Source organism: Trichoplax adhaerens, genomic scaffold (genome assembly GCF_000150275.1).
Source record: "Trichoplax adhaerens TRIADscaffold_28 genomic scaffold, whole genome shotgun sequence".
NCBI lineage: Eukaryota > Metazoa > Placozoa > Uniplacotomia > Trichoplacea > Trichoplacidae > Trichoplax > Trichoplax adhaerens.
Window position 1 is genome coordinate 396,783 of NW_002060969.1, and position 22,520 is coordinate 419,302.

Sequence of the window (22,520 nt, forward strand, 5' to 3'; positions counted from 1 at the left end):
CAATTTCTTGTACGTAGGGCTCTAATTCGCAAGTAAAAATATTGTGCAATCCCACCTGTTAAGCATTTTATTTTGAAAAATCCATTTCGGTACATCGCAATTTGAAGCTTTCATAATGTTCGCAATACTACATCAGTAATGGTAACTTTTAAATGATTACTAATTATAATTTATTTATAATATATATTACATTCTATTAATAACCTTCGTAAATATGGTACGTCATTTTGAGTAAAAAATGTAACTGCTTTTCCTTTTCGACCAGCTCGACCGGCTCTTCCTAAATTCAACGGTGATTTAAAGTACCGAAATCAAAGGAAAATATTTCAACTACACCTACAATCATCGTATAAGCAGAAAATACACAAAATCATATCTATATTACCAACCAATACGGTGAATATAAGCAATCCCAGTAATCGGGAAATCGTAATTTATAACCAAGTTTACTCCTTTAAAATCAATACCGCGACTCATCAACTCGGTTGCAATTAGAATCCAAATCTGCAATTAAGAAAGTAATTAACTGCGCAAAATAAGTCCGCAAATCATTCTTCAGAATTTACACTAAGCTTCAAAGAGTTCTTTACCTTTCCTAAGCGGAAATTTTTGACCACGTTATCCCTCTACAATGGCATATTTTTGAAAAATACTTGTCTATTACGCAGAATTCCAAAAGCTAAAGCTTATACCCATATGCACGATATCTTAAATCACCTGTGCTTGTGTTCTATCTGAATGAATTACTTCCACATTTATTCCATCATAAATCAGTTCTTGAAAAAGTTGCTTAGCTCTTTCTTTGTCCTGAACAAACACAAGTGCCGGTGGATCAAAATCCTGCGAATAAAAAAGATTTTATATTGCATAATAAAGTCATGTCAATAACTACAGTCTGCTGTCCTCAAAACCTAACACCAATAATATAGAAGTATAGTGCAATCCACCTTCCTAATAATGTCTCGTAAGGCTAGCAACTTGCCGTCTTCCTGACCAACAAATTTAAGTTCTTGACTGACTGTTTCTGCAGCTGCGTTTCTTTAGATAATCAAGAGAATATATTAAGATTATACTATTCTATAACTTACTGCTCATTTCAACACCAAAATATAAAACACACTACTATGACCTGTTATAAATTTGTTATCAATTAAGAAGAGCTCGGCTACCGTAGGCTTACCTTCGGCCAACTATGACATGTAAAGGATTATCTAAATGCGACCTACACCAATTCTCAACCTCAAAAGATAATGTAGCACTAAACAATGCCCGACGCACTTTCGGGTTATTACAATAATTATAAATTATTCCAACCTAAGAGGGTTTAAAAGCAAATGCATCATGCCGGTGATCAGGTTTTCGCGCAGAAATGATAAAATGATGATCAAACCAACCTGCTCTCTAAAGCTGCTTCTACCACTTTCGAAAAACTTATCCGCTTCGTCAAATATTAATAATTCCACACTACAAAATTCCAGGTTAAACAATAGATAATTTAAAGATTATGGTGTTCATAATGATGCTAAACAACAAGCCACAATATACAGTAGTATAACAACCTGCTAAGATCAATTGATGCCACTGTTGAATAGTTCCGAGACAGACACTGGATTAAGCGACTTGGTGTCGCAATTAATATATCTGTCATATATATATATAATATATACAGTACTAGTCTCAGTTTGTTATCCGTTGCATATGCTTATTCAAGCATAAGTATTATTCTAACAGTTTCGAATATTTAAAATACATGGATATCATCCACTTTTTCTATTCGAATCTCAATTTCTTGTTACCGTATCGCTTTGATGATTGCAATCCGAAATTGTTACTGGTAGCATTGCATTTTTTTAGATAATAAACTTTTAATCCAGATCCTAAAGCAATCCTATTACATTCCTGATAAATCTAAATTCATCCAAATAATTACAGTTATAATTATAATTAGTAGTAGCTGTAATCCATAATTTGTAAAAAATTTCTGGAAACTGCGTTACACAGTACAATAACGGCCTCTTTGCTCGACCGATTATGTGGGCTGCGAGTAAAACTTATGCTCTTTAACTAAAATAAGCCTAGATTTACTATGCCTTTACCTGTTTCGCTAGTTCCCTAGTCGGAGATAATATCATTGTTCTGAAACCTTTATTCTGTGTCGACTGCGTTAGCAGGTAATTATAGAAATTTCACGAAATTAACCAAAGAGAAAATCTTCTAGGTAGTTTGTAATCTCATTTAGTATATAAATCTGATTAAATCAGCTAGTCGTATGCATCGCTACTAAAACTCACTTTCAATGTCAGTAAAACTGGTAAAATAAAAGCTAAAGATTTTCCGCTTCCGGTGGGAGCGCAAGCCAATAATTCTCTCTCCTGTCACACAGAAAACTTGAGTAGTTTTAGCAACATTGGACCAGAATCATAAGTGAGCAAACTATAAAATGAGCAATATAGCACTGAAACAATGCAAATATTACCCCCAATATTATCGGAATCGATTGCATCTGCACGGGCGTAGGCTTTCGATAACCATATTTGGCTAAATTATCCAATAGATATGATCGTGCGCCATACCTACAAAAAAATCTATGTTAATGCGGAATACTGTACAGTACATGTACAGTATAGTATTGATGGCATGCATACTTGCATAGCTTTCAACTTTTCTTACAGTTAGTTAAAAGACATAAGAATGATATAAAGCACGATACAAGTAGAACACACTAACGTTTTACGAAGCTCTTCAAAGTTTGTGATTGGATCCGGAATATCAGGACCATGTACAAAAATACTATTCTCATGCCGAATAAGGTTAGCCTGATATTTTTACACGTGGTTTAAGCCATTATTATTCTACATTCTTGTCACAATACTGTATGATCATTTAATTAATTATAAACATAGAATGTACCCTATCTGATGTAATGTTATCCTTTATAACCCTAGTTCCTGTGAAAAATTTAAAATAATTGCAAATCAATCTTACAGCAGATCAAAGATGTCAATCTTGTCATACATAAAGCCTTAAAGACTGCAATTCGGTACCGGTTTCAAATGGAATCCCTTTGCTATGAAACACTGCCTTGTGATTTTTAACTTGGAAGTTATCAGGTATGGACTCTATGACACCTGATCTTAAATACTTATCTTGCAGCCCACCGGTATTTGCAAAAAAATTTAGGTTTTGTTCAATATTTTCTGTGCTACCGTCAATTTCAACCTCAAAAGCAAAAACAAGATATCCAAGTTTAGCTATCACTTAGAATCAATTAAAGTAAATGTAACAGTAAGAGTACAGTAACTTGTCAACTTCAACAGAAAGGAACCCTTTAGACTGTAATATTAATATTGCGAATAACGGTACCTGCTTCAGTCGTGCACCAGACTCCCGTAATGTAGTGCCAACGGCCAACTTTGAATACTGTTTGTTAGCCATTTTTCTGTTGGACTGTCACTGCCTTGAAATTTATAAGACTGTGCGCTTAGATTATATTATACAGTACTGTACTGTACAGTACAGTACAGTGCTGTGTTTTGCAATACACTTACAGTACTTGATCTCCACTACTGTATACTGTACTGTACTTTAATTGATTATGAAAAATTTTACCATAGGAATTAGTATGAGAAATTAAGTATAGGAATTAGTATGTGAAATTTGTTATATAGGATTTAGTATACGAAATTTCGTTATAGGACTTAGTATGAGAAATCTTGGATAGGAATTGGTATGAGAAATTTTATTAGAGGAATTAGTATGAGAAATGATTTAAATACTGTACTGTACTGTACTGTACTGTATATACAGTAGTATTGTTTTTGCTGTAATACATACAGTACAGTATAGATGTTATATAGCTATCTCGTGATATCGATCTCGTAGTGTGTATTTGCAATATATCTTATTCTGAATCATCTGCATATCGTGTTTGATTATTATCCTACGTAGCCTTGGATCTACTATACTGTATGACCTCCCACATTACAAATATGCCGCAATTTGTTGTCGATTAACTCAATTAAATCCTAAATCCTATTCTGAATTCAATATACTGTAGTTTCCGAGATTATACTGTACTGTACTGTACTGTACAGTAAAATAAGATTATTTACAGTACACACAGTACAGTATAGTACTGTACAGTACTGTACTGTACACTATTTACGCTAAGTATCTGAGTAATCGGGCTTATTATGGCTGGGCCTACTGTACTGTACAGTACTGTACAGTACAGTCTACAGTATGAATTCTCATTTCATAGTACTGTAGATAAATGGCTCAGGCATGACTCAGGGCTATCACGTAAGAAAATTTATCAGAAAATTTATTACTTACTTCTATTAAAAATCTATGCCACTATACGTATTCAATTTCCGAATTATAATCTTTGAAAAATTTGAAATATGAGAAAATTCTCTTTGTAATAAGCCTTAAGAGATGTTCTAATGTTTTAGCACTACATGATGCAGTGTATCATTCTTAGGATATATTTTGCAATAGTGTACTACTGCATACAGTACTGTATATCAACAGATCAATTACACAATTCCTTTAGCTACAGCGTTATCTTTCCCGCGTTAACAAACTAGATTTGTATTTAGCGTTCGACGTACAGTAGTTTGTAATAACAGGTTATACGTATTTTGAAAGTGTCATCATCATTGATTTATCGTCGATAATAATGGATACTGTCCAATAGGTGCTATAACTAGAATATCCCACTCTTAAGAGACTAAAATAATTCTGTGTAATACTATCACCGTCACTCAAGCGACAAGTGCTTTACTAGCACTAGGCAATTATTGATAGGGTACTTTTCTGGCCGTTTATTTGAAAAGCAGGTGTACTAGTATAACCAAACAAGTAAGTAAAAAGGCCATTACAAAAATTGAGCTGGGCATTGTGATAAGTGAAACCGACAGAACAGCAATTTCTTTCATGGATTGCTGTTTTTATATAATTAATCCCTACAACAGAAAAATACGACACATGATTTGATAACGAAAAGCTAGAAAGGAATCTACAAGTATTTGCACATGTAGCAAGAACTTTATTGAAGCTCTTACAATTATAATCAACAATTACAGGTTAGATATATCATGCTGCCACATATATGGTAATGATGAGGAGCTATATTACCTATCAGACTTGCATTGTACAGGCTTAATACATGAAGTGTCTAACACAAAGAACGACAGCAGTGTGGCTGTACGGACAGATCTAATCCGTACAATATACGAATCATTAACTGTATTTCTAACTGTCGCTAAAGTAAAATGCACTGGTTTCTTTTAAATCCTGAATCGCACAACATAAAAACACGATCCAAAGTGCACTAGCACATTTTCTCATTTTTATGGTGGCAACTATTTACCTTGTTTTTTCAAGGCGCTCGGATTTCTCAGGATGAAGACTTTTATCCGGACTATCTATTTGTCGCTCCCTACTTCCACTACGCCTTCTTTTCTTAACGTAGTGTACATTACGATCAGTTTCTACATTAGTACTACGCTTTCTATTCTTACTGCTTTTAGTTTTTTTGTCCTCATAATACGACTCGTCACTACATGAGCTTTGCTCCCTCTTCCTAGATTTATCAAGACATCTTTCCTTGCTTAAACTGTATCTACTTTCTTTTTTATCGACAGATTTGATTTCGTCATAGTCATTGCGTTTTTTATCTCTACTCCTACTGTATTTATGATCTCTATCTGAGTATTTTTCTCCACTACGATGTCTTTTCTTTGAATGACTACTGTGAGATCCTTCGTCTTTGCTTCGTCTAGATCGATCTCTACTTCTGCTTCTCCTTCTCCGCTCATAACTATGACCATACTTCAATCTTTCCTTACTGGCGCTTTCACTGGCTTGCTCTTTACTTACATGTTTCTGTTTTACATAGTCGTCTGTTCTACTATGAAGTTCTTCTTTAGATTGATGTGGACTTAGACTTGCTCTGTTTCTATCACGGTCTCTATCTCTAGTTTTACTGTTCTTAGTGAGCTGAATTGTCTCAAAGTTGCCACTGCGATCGGAACTCCTACGTCCTGTAGGAGATTGTCTATCGTAACTTCGAGATCTCAAGGTCTCCTGAGTTTTTCTCTTGATCTGCCGATAGTTCTCTAATTTATTCCTAATGTCCTTTTGTACAGGTACAGGTATACGAGGAAAATATGTACTGAACCATTCAAGTTTTGAAAGCATTGTTTCGCATAACTCTCCAATAGTAATCAACTGTCCACCACCTGCTCTAACATCGAGCTCCTGATATAGAATATGCAATATTTATCTTGAATTAATGGCACTAGGGCTCTAATAATTCTTATATACTTGTACACAGTAAAATTTAAACATGAATAAGCTTTAGAACTGCTAAAAAGCTATATCGTTAGTGTATCTAACCTCATTATCCTCAAGGTAAGATTCATACCAATCCCATAAGTCGGCCGGTGGTTGAGTGTATCTGCGTATATGTACGTTAATAGGATATCATTTTATTATCATATTTGTTCTCCTAGGTAATATAAAACACGCTACCAAGATTATGGAACTACATGTAAATCTTACTCTGTATCTAGCTACTACTATAATTATGAGGATTGACTCCTTTATAATGAAGTACGATTGCTACCTGATGTACATAAAACCAAGACCGCGAATATAAGGAGAATCAGAATGCGTTAATAAACCATTAACCTGTTTGCGTGTTAGACGCAAAGTAAATAATTTATAAAGTAAACAATAAGCGGTTGATACAATTCCGCCAGTTCCAACACCACGAACCTGTAATGATAAGTAAGGCTTAATTAAAACCGCAAATCTTTGAAACATGCTTACTAAAACTAGTTATAATGACTCCCATTGTGCGATACCGTAGTAGAAAATTGTTAGTACTATTAGTATAGACTACAAAAACAGTATTACATGATTCAATCTTCCGAAATGCTAATACAAGTCGATGCCATTTTGTCTACATTATGTGACTGCATTGAAATTCAAATTTTACTACGTTTTCAAGTACATATATTCACATGTTGCGGTTAAAAAAGGTGCAATCGCAGTGATCTCATAAGATCGATCCGCTACTAAGTTATTGGTTCACTCAAAAGTTATTCTTCAATTTTTTGATATCAGGCTTGATAAATAACCGCATATCGAGACCATTAACACTTAGTATACCGTACAACTACAGGATAATTCGATATTTCGCGAAACACACCGCACAAGTTACTATAAATAGATATGGTTTAAGCAAGTGCGCGTTCTATGAACCGCTGAACTAGGATTAACATACAGTACTACCTACTACCTACTTTTTGCCTGTAATTCAAAACATTGGATAAATGAAAGTAATCTAGCTGGTAACAGTTGCGTTTCGTAATGCAATACTGTATACCAAAAGAGCACTTAATAATGATACGGTAAATCGCGCCACAGTAGTGCAAAACAGTTCTTACATGATCACTGTATTTCATCCAATTTACAAAAATACGTATAGATTTATCACAGTTTTCTTACTTACTCCGCCACACATTCCGACTTGATTTGACAAATTTCTGCTACCTCTCTCCCACGGCTCCAAATGGTTTACCTTCAACACCAAACCAAATTACGTGCATAAATATAGATATGGATGCATTAACAACAATAAAATGAAATTATAATTTTCCTTACACAATAAATTTAAAAAATAAAAGTAATATTCAATATTAATACAGTAGTAATAATATCTATTCGATAGATCACCATCCAATTGAACTTATCGTATAATCGAGTCGGACGAGTTGAGAATTACAGCATTTAAGTAGATGTAATGCAGAATATAAAGGAACATAATTTACAAACCTTATAATAGATTTCGTCCACGACTTCATGATATGTTTTCAAGGTAAATAGTTCGTTCTTAAAATACGGAGAAGAGATTATATTAGTATAAACCATATTATTTAAGTTCATCGTCTTTTCACTTCCGTGGAAAGGTAAAACATTGCCTTTATTCTTGTTTTTCTTGCGTCCGCCATCTTCTTCCGCCATGATGAAACGAACGGCGTAACTCTACTGTACTCTACTGTACAGTACTGTAGTTGTCAAAAGTTTTGATCGTACTGTACTGTACTTTACACCTAAAAGTTTCCTGATTACAGTATGAAGTCGCTCTACAGTACAGTACACTTGAGACGTTTCAGCGGTACTTTCGACGTTATTTGTACTGTACTGTACATCAATTTAAGAAAGCTAAGCGGTCTGAGGTACTGTACGGTACTGTACCTCTAAAAGTACTGTACTGTACAGTACACGGTAAAGTCAGATTCAGTAAATCTTTTAAACTGTAAGCTACTGTACACTGTACAGTAGCTTAACTAGCTTTATTTATCCGATATCATGCTTCCCGTATACTGGATAAAAATCAACTGGCAGAACCAACTTTACTTTAGTTTAACTTTTATAATATCAATTAAATCAGCAGCAGTATAGCATACAGATCACGATTAAATACTTTTACGGTAGTCGGGAAATGTCTAGCACTATTACAATAGCTGAATCGCTAGAAAATGGAGAGAATAACGACGAACAGGAAGAAGCAAATACTTCACGCAGTCAGTTTCGGGTAACACGAGCTCAAGTTATAAGGCGCCAACTATCGGCAAATCCGGCTCATTTACCAGTTTCAGAACAAGAGGTAATTAATGAAACAAGTAGCATATTTCGTAGTTTTGTTGTCGAAAGCTACCAGGCCGAACGGGATGGTGGGATTATTGCAGAAGAAGTTCGTTCTTTTGCGGATCAAGTACAGTCATCTAGCAATCAAACGATCACACCATCATCTCCTACATCTGAAATAGGACGCCATTTAGCGCAGCTGGGTGACTCATATAGTGTCCGTTTCCAAAATGAATTTCGATTGATGATAACGCATTTAGATATAAACCCAGGAACAGCCTACAGAACCTTTGCTGGTGTTGCTAGACGTTTATTTCGTGATGGTATTTCTTGGCGACGAATTGTCACTCTTATGGCTTTCGGATATCAGATAGCTATAGATGTTATGCGAAGTGGAGTTCAGGGCTTCTTAAGTCGAATATGTAATTTTATCGTAAGATTTATCTCCGGCGAGCACATTGCCAATTGGATAGCAAGGCAAGGAGGCTGGGTAAGTAATATCATTTTTATATGCGAACTATCGCACTATATTGAATTAGTGAGTTTTTCCATGGTACTTTGTATAAAGTGCACTTCGAGGTACTGTACTTACAGTTGACTGAACATTAAATGCGGGGACTAATAAAAAGATGTATGTCTGTTCTTAGAAGTACCTGTTAAATGCACTACACTGTACAGTACTTGTACAGCATTGCTCAATTATTAGTATAGTTACGATCATTGCATTGTAAACTATTGTAACTTTTGAATTAACTTGCTTTATCACAAGCGTGCAGCTCGATACGAAGGACTTGCTTCGCCTGGGTGGCCGGCAATTATTGGTGTGGCTACAGCAGCGGCTGCATCTGTATTTGGTGTCCTATGGCTTTCAGGCTATTTTAGAGAATAACAGCACAATACTTATACATCCAAAGTAGATATTGGCACTTTATTCTTTGTTTATAAAAAATGAGTACACAGTTTTAAACACTGGTCAGTACGGACAGTATATGTGTATAATGTTATATCAGAACATGTGAAAAGTTCTTATTTCTATCGAAATAATTGTAAATAGAATCAACATTTTTTATATGGATGTCATTAATTAAAGGTCTGCTTACATTACTTTGTATCCTTTATCTACATGCACAAGTTATAAATGTCTTCATTAATCAGATCTTAATGCACGTACACATGACAAATCATAATTTAATTTACTGATTCGTAAAGGCATGACTGCTAGGAGTATCTAGTAGTTCATGTTAAAGGTATTTTGTAAATTGATAATTCGTAACAGAGTAGAATCGTAAATATCTGTACATGTAAACACACTATGAATACAGTCAATAACAAGGTACAAAAAATATTTGAGTCTACAGCATATTAACTAATCAAAGCTGATATGTATTATCACTAGAGCTCAGAGTATCGGTAAAAGTTATTGCAATAGAGTTAGCCTTATAAATTGAGTAAATGAAAAGTTTAAAAACTTTAACATTTACTGTGCTTATCGGTATTTATGAATCAATACAATAATTAACCTGTGTAACCCGTTACTAATTGTTAAATACTTATATTTTCGATAAATAATAATAAATAATGAATGCAAAATTGTGAATACGTGAAAACGCATATATGCATGCTGCTGATAGACCTAAAATTCTGTTATGAGATATCATGGAACAGTAAATGATTGATTAATACATAAGCAGTAACATCGCAGAATTAGTTAGTTGGCCATATTTTAATTGATGTATAACAGATTATGCATGAAGTAATAAATGTTGAGAGTAAACCTAAACATCCAGTCTTTGAGATATTTGCGCTTGCAACATCACGAACATTCTGAATTCGATAGAATAGGATATTTTCAGTAAGCTGACACTGAACGAAAAATCGCGTGCTAGTTGTTAAGTAAGAACGAATTATCGATTCTAAAAATCCAGCGCAGGCCGAACATAGCATTAATGGCCACTGTGGAGGATAATTCGACCAGATTGACGAAGAGGTACACAAGCATAAGGAAAGGTAATATGTAATTCCTATCAATAAACCTCCAACAGCACCTGTTAAAGTACCCAAAATTGCAATAGCTTCATTGGCTCGTAAAGGAAGCATTCCGAAGGTAGAAATCAAATGAGGCGATATTCTTCCCGAGGTTAGTCTGACCTCTGTCGCCAAAGTATCGCCAGTCCAGCAAGCCCATGATGTCATGACAGCTATCCCGAGGATAGAGGCGTTATAATGTTTCGAGAAATTAATTGGTAATTCACCTAAACCAACAGTGACGGCGTAAAAGTATGACAGCAAAGCTGATAGTCCTCCGATAAAAATCATTTGATACCAGTTCTTCTCGCCAGCTAGAGAATTGAGTGTGCATCCAGTACATAAGAATAAAAAACATCTGCAATGAATATCCTGTATATTTCTTCATACGGTGCCTGTATTCAAACAGTACAACCTGCTACCTTAGCTAACACTTAGTAAAATATATTGCCTATCTTAAACATACTTATGTAGATACGATCTCCATTTAGTATTCATCAATGACTGATAAAAGCACATTACGTATTTAACACCAAATCCGTAAAAAATTAAAAACGGTTTTACGAATTAAGATACACTTGCAGTGCCTGTTATTGACAGCCAGAGTATTTAAAGCTAGTATTCAAACATTCGTATCTTCGAATAATAGGCTAGAATAGACTACTAGAAATAAAGTATGGTAAACAATACGATGCTGTAAAGATAGGAAGCATGATCATAACGCAACACCGATTGTACACTAAATTAAAGACAGCCCACCCCCGTAATTACTGTACGAAAAATTTACTATGAGAAGTTAAACATACAGTACTGTAACTGGAGACATTTTACATAGAAATTCTGCGCAAAATGACTGAGGCTGGTATGCTATGGAGCGTCACATCTTTGATTAATTAGATAAACTGAGACAATATCAAAGTAATTTCATATACGCGTACTATGGATAGCATTAAATATATTATCATAATATCATAATTTAGAGGAATCCTGAAAGACGTTAAGATAATTTACGGTTAGCTGGAGAAACAAGTCAACATTCTAATTTCCACTAGAAATTGAATATGATCGTACATGTCAGCATACAGTATATAGGCTTTCTATGGCAGTATTGCATATTATACGAAACTAGAATTTTTGATTGCACTTACCACTAATATCAGTGTACCCGTTTTTACTTTTCACTCTAAAACTGATTGATTTTATTGCAATGAATAAATACGCAGCAAAGCTGAAGAAGAAGCAGCTACTAGTCAAAATGAGCACAAATCCAAGTATAGAGCTTGATATAGCCCCTGAGAAATTCAAAAGCCTTAATTCATAGCATTTTGTAGCTACGATTACGGGAACATAAGTACATATGAACCAACTAATAGGGGTAGTTCTCGACCACAGCAAATCATAATTTATAGACAAATTCTGTTCCGTAATAATTGATGAGATGAACCAAAAGAACATGGATAACGGAAGAGATGCAATAAAAAAAATGAAATAAATGAGCATATCTACTGAAAGCGCATACGAATTGTCTATTTACAAAAAGAAGTTCATACGTTCATACCACATTCACATCATCTACGATGAATAAAATAAAATAAACAAATAAATGCTATAGTAAGGAGCTTGAGGTAGAGTAGCTCGTTATGATTCGTATTCGTTCCAAAGTGTACAGTATATACAGTATTGTACAGTACAGTAATATGTTCAGCCAGGAAAATTGTAGATATACTGTATATTCACTATTGTACGCGAAGTATAACGAACGAAGGGTCTACTAGTAATTAATTGATTATAATAGCTTGCCGATGCTACGATTACTGTACTGTACTGTAGTTTACATTACAGTACAGTATATCGATAAGCGCAGTACAGAACTGTACACTGTACAGTACGATGTATTGCTGAAAAACGAAACCTTACGCCGAACGAATAATAATTTAGCTAAACTCTTCAAACTATTGACTATAAAATTTTTTCGAAATTACTTCAGCTAAAATCTAACGAAGACTAGTTTAAGAGGGGGAAGTGGAGGAAATTCGAATGCTTTAGTCAAATTCTTCATAGTAGATAGCAATGGTATCATACAGGATACGATACAGTAAGTCCAGGTACAGTTGTACACTAAATGTACAGTACAGCACGCGAAGGCCGCTTTGAAGTGTACAGTACTATACAGAATATAGGCTACAGTACTATAAACCATAGTTTTAGATTCACACGGTACAGTACACCGAGTACGGTTGAGTGACACAACAGATCGACTTCGGTGCGCCGTCCGTACAACTGTACCTGGACTCTATCGTATACCGTATGATATCATCGCTATGAACTACTGTAATATTAAAAATGAGATGGAAGCATCCGAATTTCCTCCACCTCACCTTCTTAAAAGAATCTTCGCTAGATTTTAAACAAAGTAACATCCAAAAAACAATCATTGTCGGTAGTTTGAAGAGCTGAGGTAGATAATTAGTCGCTCGGCGTGAAGTTTTGTATTTCACCAACACACCCTACTGTATAGTACAGTAGAGCGGAATGACAAAGCGTAACTGTCAGGCAGACGGACAAATAGCTTTGCAAAATACTGTATACAATATATACCGTATAAAGATGTTTATATGTTTAGTACAGTAAGCTATATTTATAGAAACGTTAATAACATAGTTATACCCTTTTAGGAGTCCCTACCTTTATCAGGTCCATCCATACTCAATGCAGAAAGGGCACGATAATAGTTAATTATACTATACTAACATCAAATTAATTGTCTCAGGGATTGCGCTGTTACGTAACAGTGACACACTAGCCGTATATTTCACTTAAAACTCCTTTTTTGTATCGGTCTGTTCAAAATTTCCACTTTAAGTAATAATAGAAATTCACTTATTAATTACTGTATACTGTACTATAATATACGAAATTGAAAAATTAGTTAAATTTGTTATCTGTTGACTAGTTTTAGTACATTACTAGTACTTATATAATGCATCAATAACATAGCAAAAACACTATCGGACACACACGTAAAGTACACTTGGCGGTTTCTATAATTTCTAAAATTACAGTAATTCACTTGCGGTGGCTACTCAATAATGAGTACAGTATGAACATCGATATAACTGCGCGTACTAATGAAACTACCCACTAAACCCTAGATTGACATACCTATCTACTCCGAAGAACTTCTATGAAATTGTAAGCTAACATACGTAAGTTAAAGTCCTAATAGAAATAAAAAATGAGTTAACATAAACTTTAAAACTAAAGCGCTTATACACCTTAATGCCCGTTAGCATAAAACGGTCTTCCGTATGCGTATAAGTATACTGGTACAGTGTGATAATAATATTGAATTACTGTACTCTCTCACTCAATAAATAGAATTTATTTATCTCACCTAGTTATACTGTGCTCAGTTCAAGTACGTTCACAGCGTATGATTGGACTACCGATACTAACAATTTATTCCATATATGTTAGGTTATCAAGATTCTCCAATCGCAGATAATTTATAAAATCTACCACATTGTTAGACCCATCACAAATTATAATGCTATAATTACTTTACGCAGGTAGTCCATGCTTCATTACGAAGATAAAATCAAGGCTGAAATTACAATTAAAGAACTAGCAGCATTACCGACAGACATGCGGATCATTTATCATTAAAGTAACATTCATTGAAGGATCATCAACTAACGAATTCTATCGGCGTATGATTAACTAAAATAAGTTTTCATTTATGGATATTTCCAGTAACTAATATCAAAGTATCGCAATTTATCCGTCAACAGAATGAATCTATGATTAAATTCATACAATATACCATGCAATTATAGCAAGCATGCGAAAAAGTAAATCAAATCAAATCAAATTTTTCCCGTACGCATAAACGTAGATTATTATGCTGCATAAATTTTAAACTCAGTGATGAATGCCAATTACATTTCCCAAAGACCAAGGCCTGCGTCATTACAAGCCTGCCTGCGCCTAAAAAATATCATGATTACAATTAAAGCCCTAATACCCTCAATGACGTCATACCTAATATTACAACTTACGGTTAAGACAATAAAAAGATCAATACATTGAACTCACTTTTCTATTTAATCCTTCTCTGATTCTTCTACCGTACTCAGGGTCAACTTTCGAGAAGTTTTCGATAGCCCGCTCCTGTAAAAACGATTGTGCCATACATAAATGTCCCACAATATTATTAACCAATGCTGTTCTCTCCTGCTCATTAAGAACTTTTCGCCAAAATACTGTCACTTGTGTAAAATTATCATCATCTGCTGTATTATAGCGTTTCACATCACCGATAACCTACATACCGAAACAAATATCAAATACGTTACTCATGATCGAAGTTTTCGAAAATTAATTTCATAAAATCTACATACTTGGACCGTATGTGGAGTAGCTCTATTAACATTTGCAATAGGACCATTAAAACTATTAGGATAATAGTTTGGAACGCCACCTTTGAAGAGAATATGTCGAATATGTTAATTTGAAATCTACTAAGAGTTTATGTCTTTTACCAAAAATAGCATAACTTACTGTGGTTGTCATTGAAGGTTTGTGGACCATCTCTTTGATAATTACCAACTTTCGTTGCATAGGGACAATTAACAGGTAACTGAGCATAGTTAGTTCCAAGGCGATGTCGATGAGTATCATTATAAGAAAACAAACGTCCCTGTATACATCATGTAGAAAAATTGAGTCCAATCAGCAGATTACGTTATAAACGTTTAATTTACATACAAATTACCTGCAGCATTTTATCAGGCGATGGTTCTATTCCAGGAACAAAATTAGCCGGAGCAAAAGCTATTTGTTCCACTTCGGCAAAATAATTTTTCGGATTGCGGTTCAAGACCATTTTTCCAACAGGAATCAAGGGAAATTCACTATGAGGCCAAATCTTATATTGACGCAAATTTGAAATTACTTTTCGATTTTCTTAAGAAAAAATATGTAATTGATGCTATAAGCTAACTTTCGTCACATCAAAGGGATTAAAGCGCCACTTCTCAGCCTGCTCAAAAGTCATTATTTGAAGATACATGGTCCAAGACGGCTGAAAGTTTAAAGATAGAAACGTTAGGTAATCAATGATTGATTAGTTTTACAGTAAAACATTTAAACTATAAAATAATTATTAGTACAGAGTTTCCACTGGCAATTGCGTTATATAAATCTCTCATTGCATAATCGGGATCTAATCCACTAATTTCTTGAGCTTTTTCTCCTGTTAAATTCCTAATGCCTTGATCAGTCTAAAAGATGATAGATTAGAAATTTTACAATATTTTATGAAGAATGAATGAAATTTGATAGAATTTTCTAGACCTTCAGATGAAACTTGCAGTAAACAGCTTCGTTGTCTGCATTTACTAGCTTGAATGTATGACTCCCGTATCCATTCATGTGTCTGTATCCATCCGGAGTGCCGCGATCCGTAAACAAGAAGGAAACCTGGTGAGTTGTTTCTCGTCGGAGGCTAATAAAATCCCAAAACATGTCAGGATCCTAAATAAATTACAAAGATAATTAAATTATAAGTATGCTTGGTGTTGTTCACCTTAAATAAATAATATCCATTACTTATGAAGGCAATTAGATAAAACCAACCTACCTTCAGATGGGTTACAGGATTTCTTTTTTGGGTGTGAATAAAACTAGGAAACTAAAAAAGAGACTTGATAATAAGCAAACCAAGCCAAACGTATGTATCGTCAATCTACTTTTTGACTTCACCGAAATAACACAAGGTACAGTATGCTACGTCATAATTTAATACACTTTATTCCTATATTAGCCATACCAAGATGGGATCTCTTATAAAGAAAATTGGAGTGTTATTACCAACTAAATCCCAGTTGCCCTCTTCCGTATAGAATTTAAGGGCAAACCCACGAGGATCTCTAGCAGTATCCGCACTTCCTGATTCGCCGCCTAGTAATGAACAGTTAGTACAGTTACCGTATAATTATCGTGGAAGTAGACATAAAAAAATCCGTATACCATTACTGTACCGCGATCAATACGAGACATTTACTTTGAGCTTAAAACGTAGCAGAGACAGTATGTACGGCGTACCTACGGTGGAAAAACGTACAGCCATAGGTGTACGTTTGCCGACATTTTCAAATACTTTCGCCTTACAATATTTTGTAATATCGTGCGTAACCTCAAAGTAGCCGAATGCACCTACAGGCAATAAAGAAAATAAATATTACGAACACGATTGTCATTGGCGATTTATATCATTTTATATCTGCAAAGTGCGATTGACTCTAGTTAATTATTGTTTTATTTATGTATTTACGTATTACTCTACATCAATGTATGTATGGTAGTTATTGAAACGCATTTGCGATCGCGTAACTGATAAATAAACATTTTATAGTAGGTAATACGTAACCATATTCTCAATACTGTATATTAGCACTGTACTCGTATTTATCCATACAAAGTAACATAGATTAACGTGAATGTGTACTATTACTGTAATACAAATTACGGATGGCTCTGCAATCACCTGCTCCTTTAGCGTGAACAACTCTCTCTGGGATACGCTCACGATCGAAATGAGCCATATGATCAATTAAAGTAATATCCTGAAGTAGAATAGGTCCACGAGGTCCCACTGTAACGGAATCAGTGATACTTTCAGCAGGAGCACCATGACTAGTCGTCAAAGTAGTAGGATCCTATAGATACATACGTATATGCGTATAAGTGAATTGCAATATTTTAATATATTACGTTATGCTTATTTAGCTAACATTGCTAAAAGGTTAGAGACGACTTAGAATAACGCGAATAATCCAATTTATAAATTTTACTTGCAGATCAGAGAAACGAACGCGTTAAAATGTACAGTACATACTGGTATAGTTATCTGTAAAACGTAATTGCGTAATTGCAGCTAACAGCATACAGTATTTGCTAATTTCACATTACAGTGTACGTTAATGAGCTGGAGATCAATTTTCTTCGCCATATGGAACAAATTCATCTACAATTCTGAATTATATTCTCAATATGAGCTGTTGACAACACTACACACAGCAATCGTATTACGACATACGGTACTTAGCAATAAACTACAGTAGCAAAAGCCAGCACAGTTCCGTACATACAATGCTATGTTCCAGTACAGCTGGTTATTAGTTTAAAAGAAAGTTCATATTATAACGAAATTCGTATGTTGTGCGTAGACCCAAAGTATTTTCGTAAGGTATCTAGCGAACTCTTAGTGGTACATGCTGGTACAGTTGCATAATACATGAGCAAAATAACGAAATTTTAACTGGATCAACGAAATAGTCTTGAAGCGCTTACTTCCGTAAAGCAAGCTAGCTCTTAAAACTAGGTACATAATTGTACTGCATGTACCAGTGTGGACACTGTACTGTATGTACAGTATATGCGTGTGTGTATTTATGGTTGAGATCGCAATACCGTACAGTAATAGTAGGTGGTCGCGTAGCAGGTTGGTTAAATGTATTTAATGACTAGCTATCGAACACGATGCAGAGGAGATTCAGAGGATAGTCTTTATTGCAATCTCCGTATGCAACTATACAGTAATTTTATTAGCATAGTGTATCTACATATCCACTGTGTTTTGATTACATATTTACGCACTATCAACATATTTTACTCTTCATGTGTTGTTACGTTGTTACCAGTGGTTCTAGGGCTCCGCGGAGATCTAAGATCCCCAAACAACACTGGTTGTCACATAGATACAAAGATACGGGTAAGTGGTTCTACCATCGCGTTACGCCTGATGAAATTAGCATAGCTTAATGATGAATGCGGGACTGTCCTCTGTAATTACGTGATGGCATCTATCGTATTTATATGCAGTTAATTCTCGTTTAACTTAATTTTTAAGTATCAGTACTGTATACTGTAAACATACTGTATTGTAGAAAGCAGTATTCATATGGAATACAACGCAAAATCCGAAATCAGATCTGTACCGAAATTGTTAATAAAAATCAAAAAACTAAAAAACCAGTCGATCGATTGTTCGGCTGGTATTGGGATTAGTGGATGAAGAAGAATTGTATTTGCATACTATGGAGAATACCAACCAGGGGCTTCTTTCTTAAATTTTAGAAGTCCTGATTATCAAAACGTCGAGTTGCATTATACTCGCCATCAATTACTGTAATTAATTAATCAATATACAGTACAGTACAGTACTGTACAGTACATCTCACAGTACTGTACAACGGCAGCGCGATTAATCTAATGTTCATGCAAAGAGATATAAGATCATCTAATTACTGTACACGTATAAAATAACATACGTTGTTTTCACGAAATTCTTTGAGTTGATCGGCAGCCTTATCTCTGGAATTTTTTGACATCTTTTTCGGATTTCTGGACGTGAATCGGGCGATGACAGAGCTGATGTGAGCGTAGCCTCAACCGGTAGTATGGCAACTATTGAACTGAGTGCACAGGTCAAATTTTATCCCTACAAAAACCTCGCCAACTCCCATGCTCGAAAATATTGACACAGGCTCACATGCTCAACTGCAGTACTGTACTGTACTGTATGTACTGTAAGATGCCGGACTCTAATGTACAGTACTTACCGTACAGTACATACAGTGTCGAGTACTGTACAGTACTCTCCTCTAATAACTGCTCTGTAGTTGCTGTACTGTACTGTACTGTACGGTACAAAGTCCGTTGCTAATTGTACTACAGTATACTGTACTGTACAGTACAGTACAGTAATCAAACCAAACTGCTTACTGTTACTGTACTGTACACTGTACAATGTACTGTAAGAGGTCACGAATGATTACTGTAGTCATGGACTGCTAAATCTACTGTACTGTACTGTACAGTACAGTACAGTACTGTAGTCAATGTTAACAGTACAGTACAATTTTTGTAAAATACTGTACTGTACTGTACACTGTACAGTACAGTACTGTAACAGTTTCGTCTGTTTTCGTTATTCAAGTACTGTACTGACCGTACTGTAATGTTTACAATTTAACTTGAACTTTGTAGTCAAGTACGCGGTTTAATCTAGAAAAGAAATGTTTGAGGTGCAGGCTTTTTTATTACGCTTCATAAAGATAAACACTTTATTGACTAGCAAATAGTTCACGATCAATATTTCATGGCAGTAACATATTTCACCATTTAATCTACCGGTACTTAGCGTACTATTAGTACTATGCCAGGGACAACTCAACAAAAAATTGCAACCTTTCAGCCTAAATTGGATATGGCAAAATTTAAATTAATCAACTAGTATACTGTACTACACACACACTACCGTGAAGCAAGTTAAGGTTCAATCACTTCATGAATCAATAGGATCAGCGCAGCGTCCATTCTTCTTAAAAGAAGCACAGTACTCGGTGAAAAATGAACCTTACTTAGAAACACATGCACCTTGTGTTGCCCAATACAATTGATCCCATCGACTGGGGTAATTAATATTGATCGGCTCGTCGATATGTACAGGATCATTGAAAGACATTCCCCATCGAAGCACAGAATCGGCTTGTACTTTGTTTATGAAGCACTTTACCCCTGATGGAGCAGTACTCAAAGATCGTAAGCAGTTGCTATTACAAAACACACCAGTAGCTCCATCCACCACATTCATGTCAATTGCGTGGCCAATCATATGATTACTGCGAGAAGCCGGTTGCACAATAGCACCACTGACGTCAGCGTTCGCACGATATGAGCTTGTGATGTATACCTAATAACAGGAAGATACTCAAGAATGATTCCTTTTACCTCTACAGTACAGTACTGTACAGTATACTGTAGTATGGTGTACAGTACTGTACTGTACTGTACTGTACATACAGTATTAATTAAGGGTTTCTAAAAAATGTACTGTACAGTACTGTACATACAGTATCTACAGTACATTTGTAAGGCACTTTAGAATCGATATACTGTACAGTACAGTACTAGCTACAAAGTCATACTGTACAGTATTAAATATTATTATTAAATCGCCGTGCCCCTAATAGCTGAGTTTATACAGTATGTGAAAAGAATCTTATGATTTAAACAGTGCTACATAAACAATCAATCCTACTACAGTAGTACTGTACCTGTACATTACAAGATGAAGCCCAACTATTAATTTTGTCCATTTGTGGCACGAAACCAACTTCAACGGTGCATGTTGAACCGATTATCTTAGATCCTGTGTACTTTGTCAGAGGACAACCTCCTATCGATAAAGAACATATAGAATGCTTACTATTGATAGGGTCTAGAAGATAGCCTAATAATAACATTAGTCGTGCACGATCGTCCATTGTTTCTTACGTTGTTTAGCATTACTATTCGTCAGTTACTGTACAATTTAAACTGTATTAAAAAATCTAGATTTTAAAATAAGTAAACTCCCAACAGCTTCACGGTTTAGTGTACATAAGTAGCCATCTCCTGATATAAATTCTTAAGGAATTCTATTTAATAAAAGCCAACTATCGCCGTTTCAAATACTGATCCAACACCATCTTAAAAAATTACAAAAACTGGTGTTTGAGATGTTTCAGCATAGAATTCTGAACATCCAAGTTAAAATTCACAACGCTAAAAACACCGTTGTACTGTATTGTACTGTACAGTACAATGTGCACATTAGATACTGTACAGTATACTGTACTGTACTGTACTGCACTAAAAGAAACCATTCTTAGTTACTGTATTACCGCTGCTTCCACCAGTACAACACTTGACATTGGACGGGCCAGGGCAATAACCCGCGTAAGTTGTTCCACTGCAATGGCTTGTAAGCATGCAGTTACCAGTATTGCTTTTACAAGACTGACCTTTGACAGCAAAAACGAAGTTCACAGTCAATCATTTGCTGATTCACATTTGTAAATAATAATGCAGTCTAGATATCAAAGATAATTGCCTACTTTACGCGTATAGCATTTTTGCTAGGCTCGCACTGAGAGTGACAACACTGTTCCATAGCTGTACTACTCACCTACTTTAGGACAGCACTGGATATTCCATGGCCCAGCACATTGCCCAGTTATGGTCGACCCAGTATGACAATTTTGATAGTCTTGGCAACTACCCCAGCTACCATTACAGTCTTCACCAAGACCATGGGCTAAGTACAGTATGTAAATATCATGTTATATATAATATGACGAATACCTTTCAAAATACTAACCGGAGTAAATTAAAATGATATAAAATAATATAATTACCACAGGCAAATATAACGGCGAAGATAGTAAAAATTTTCATATTTTCGTGATAATTCGATTATGCAGTGAAATTATTTATCTACCTGCTTCTGAAGTGTGTAAAATTCTACCAACAGTAGATATTTATACCTATTCATCTTCATGGTGTCTAAGTAATGCCATGTTCGTTGATAATTATAATATGTTTTAACTGTAAAGTCAATATTTCCATCAACGACCCAAAAGGTTTTCTATTCTCTGATAACTATAAATTACATATACTAATAGTAAACAAAAATTGAGATTGGTTAATTTATAATTGTATATACTGTACGTTTACATGCTAATAAAACAAAAGCGAAGCCTTACAATTTACATAGCTATTTACTTCTAATCTCCATTTGAACGCCTCACATTAGTAAACAAATTATAAAGAGATTCTCTACATTTTCATAGGAATCCTTAACAACGTAATATATCATGAAATTAAAATGTTATAGTAAGCTTTAACTTAAAACCCTCTAATTAACTATCCAAAACATAAACTTATCAACAAAATATAGAAAAATACTTTTCTCATTCTCCTTTTTTGAAGGTATATATCGCGCTTAA

General features: G+C 34.8%; 3 protein-coding genes across 3 annotated transcripts; all 3 read right to left on the reverse strand.

Annotated features, from left to right (window-relative positions):
• Nucleotides 1-381: 381 nt before the first annotated feature.
• On the reverse strand, nt 382-2,825 carry TRIADDRAFT_33010 (uncharacterized protein; the record flags this gene model as incomplete). The annotated part of the gene is made up of 12 exons (XM_002117757.1): nt 382-504; nt 591-626; nt 718-840; nt 948-1,038; nt 1,181-1,314; nt 1,395-1,464; nt 1,560-1,641; nt 1,797-1,908; nt 2,097-2,159; nt 2,292-2,372; nt 2,477-2,573; nt 2,728-2,825. Coding segments are annotated over 12 exons (1,110 nt in total), but the record flags the coding sequence as incomplete, so codon positions are not given.
• A 2,738-nt stretch (nt 2,826-5,563) lies between these two features.
• On the reverse strand, nt 5,564-19,079 carry TRIADDRAFT_63434 (uncharacterized protein; the record flags this gene model as incomplete). The annotated part of the gene is made up of 13 exons (XM_002117758.1): nt 5,564-5,587; nt 14,782-15,009; nt 15,087-15,166; nt 15,247-15,385; nt 15,461-15,613; nt 15,689-15,769; nt 15,858-15,968; nt 16,042-16,221; nt 16,328-16,378; nt 16,517-16,647; nt 16,792-16,902; nt 17,234-17,405; nt 19,020-19,079. 13 exons carry the CDS (start codon nt 19,077-19,079, stop codon nt 5,564-5,566), a joined length of 1,521 nt encoding a protein of 506 aa, XP_002117794.1.
• A 713-nt stretch (nt 19,080-19,792) lies between these two features.
• On the reverse strand, nt 19,793-22,027 carry TRIADDRAFT_64380 (expressed hypothetical protein). The gene is made up of 5 exons (XM_002117759.1): nt 21,930-22,027; nt 21,701-21,829; nt 21,417-21,536; nt 20,808-20,929; nt 19,793-20,443 (listed from the first exon to the last, which is right to left on the reverse strand). Exons 1-5 carry the CDS (start codon nt 21,967-21,969, stop codon nt 20,108-20,110), a joined length of 747 nt encoding a protein of 248 aa, XP_002117795.1. The 5' UTR covers nt 21,970-22,027; the 3' UTR covers nt 19,793-20,107.
• Nucleotides 22,028-22,520: the final 493 nt, after the last annotated feature.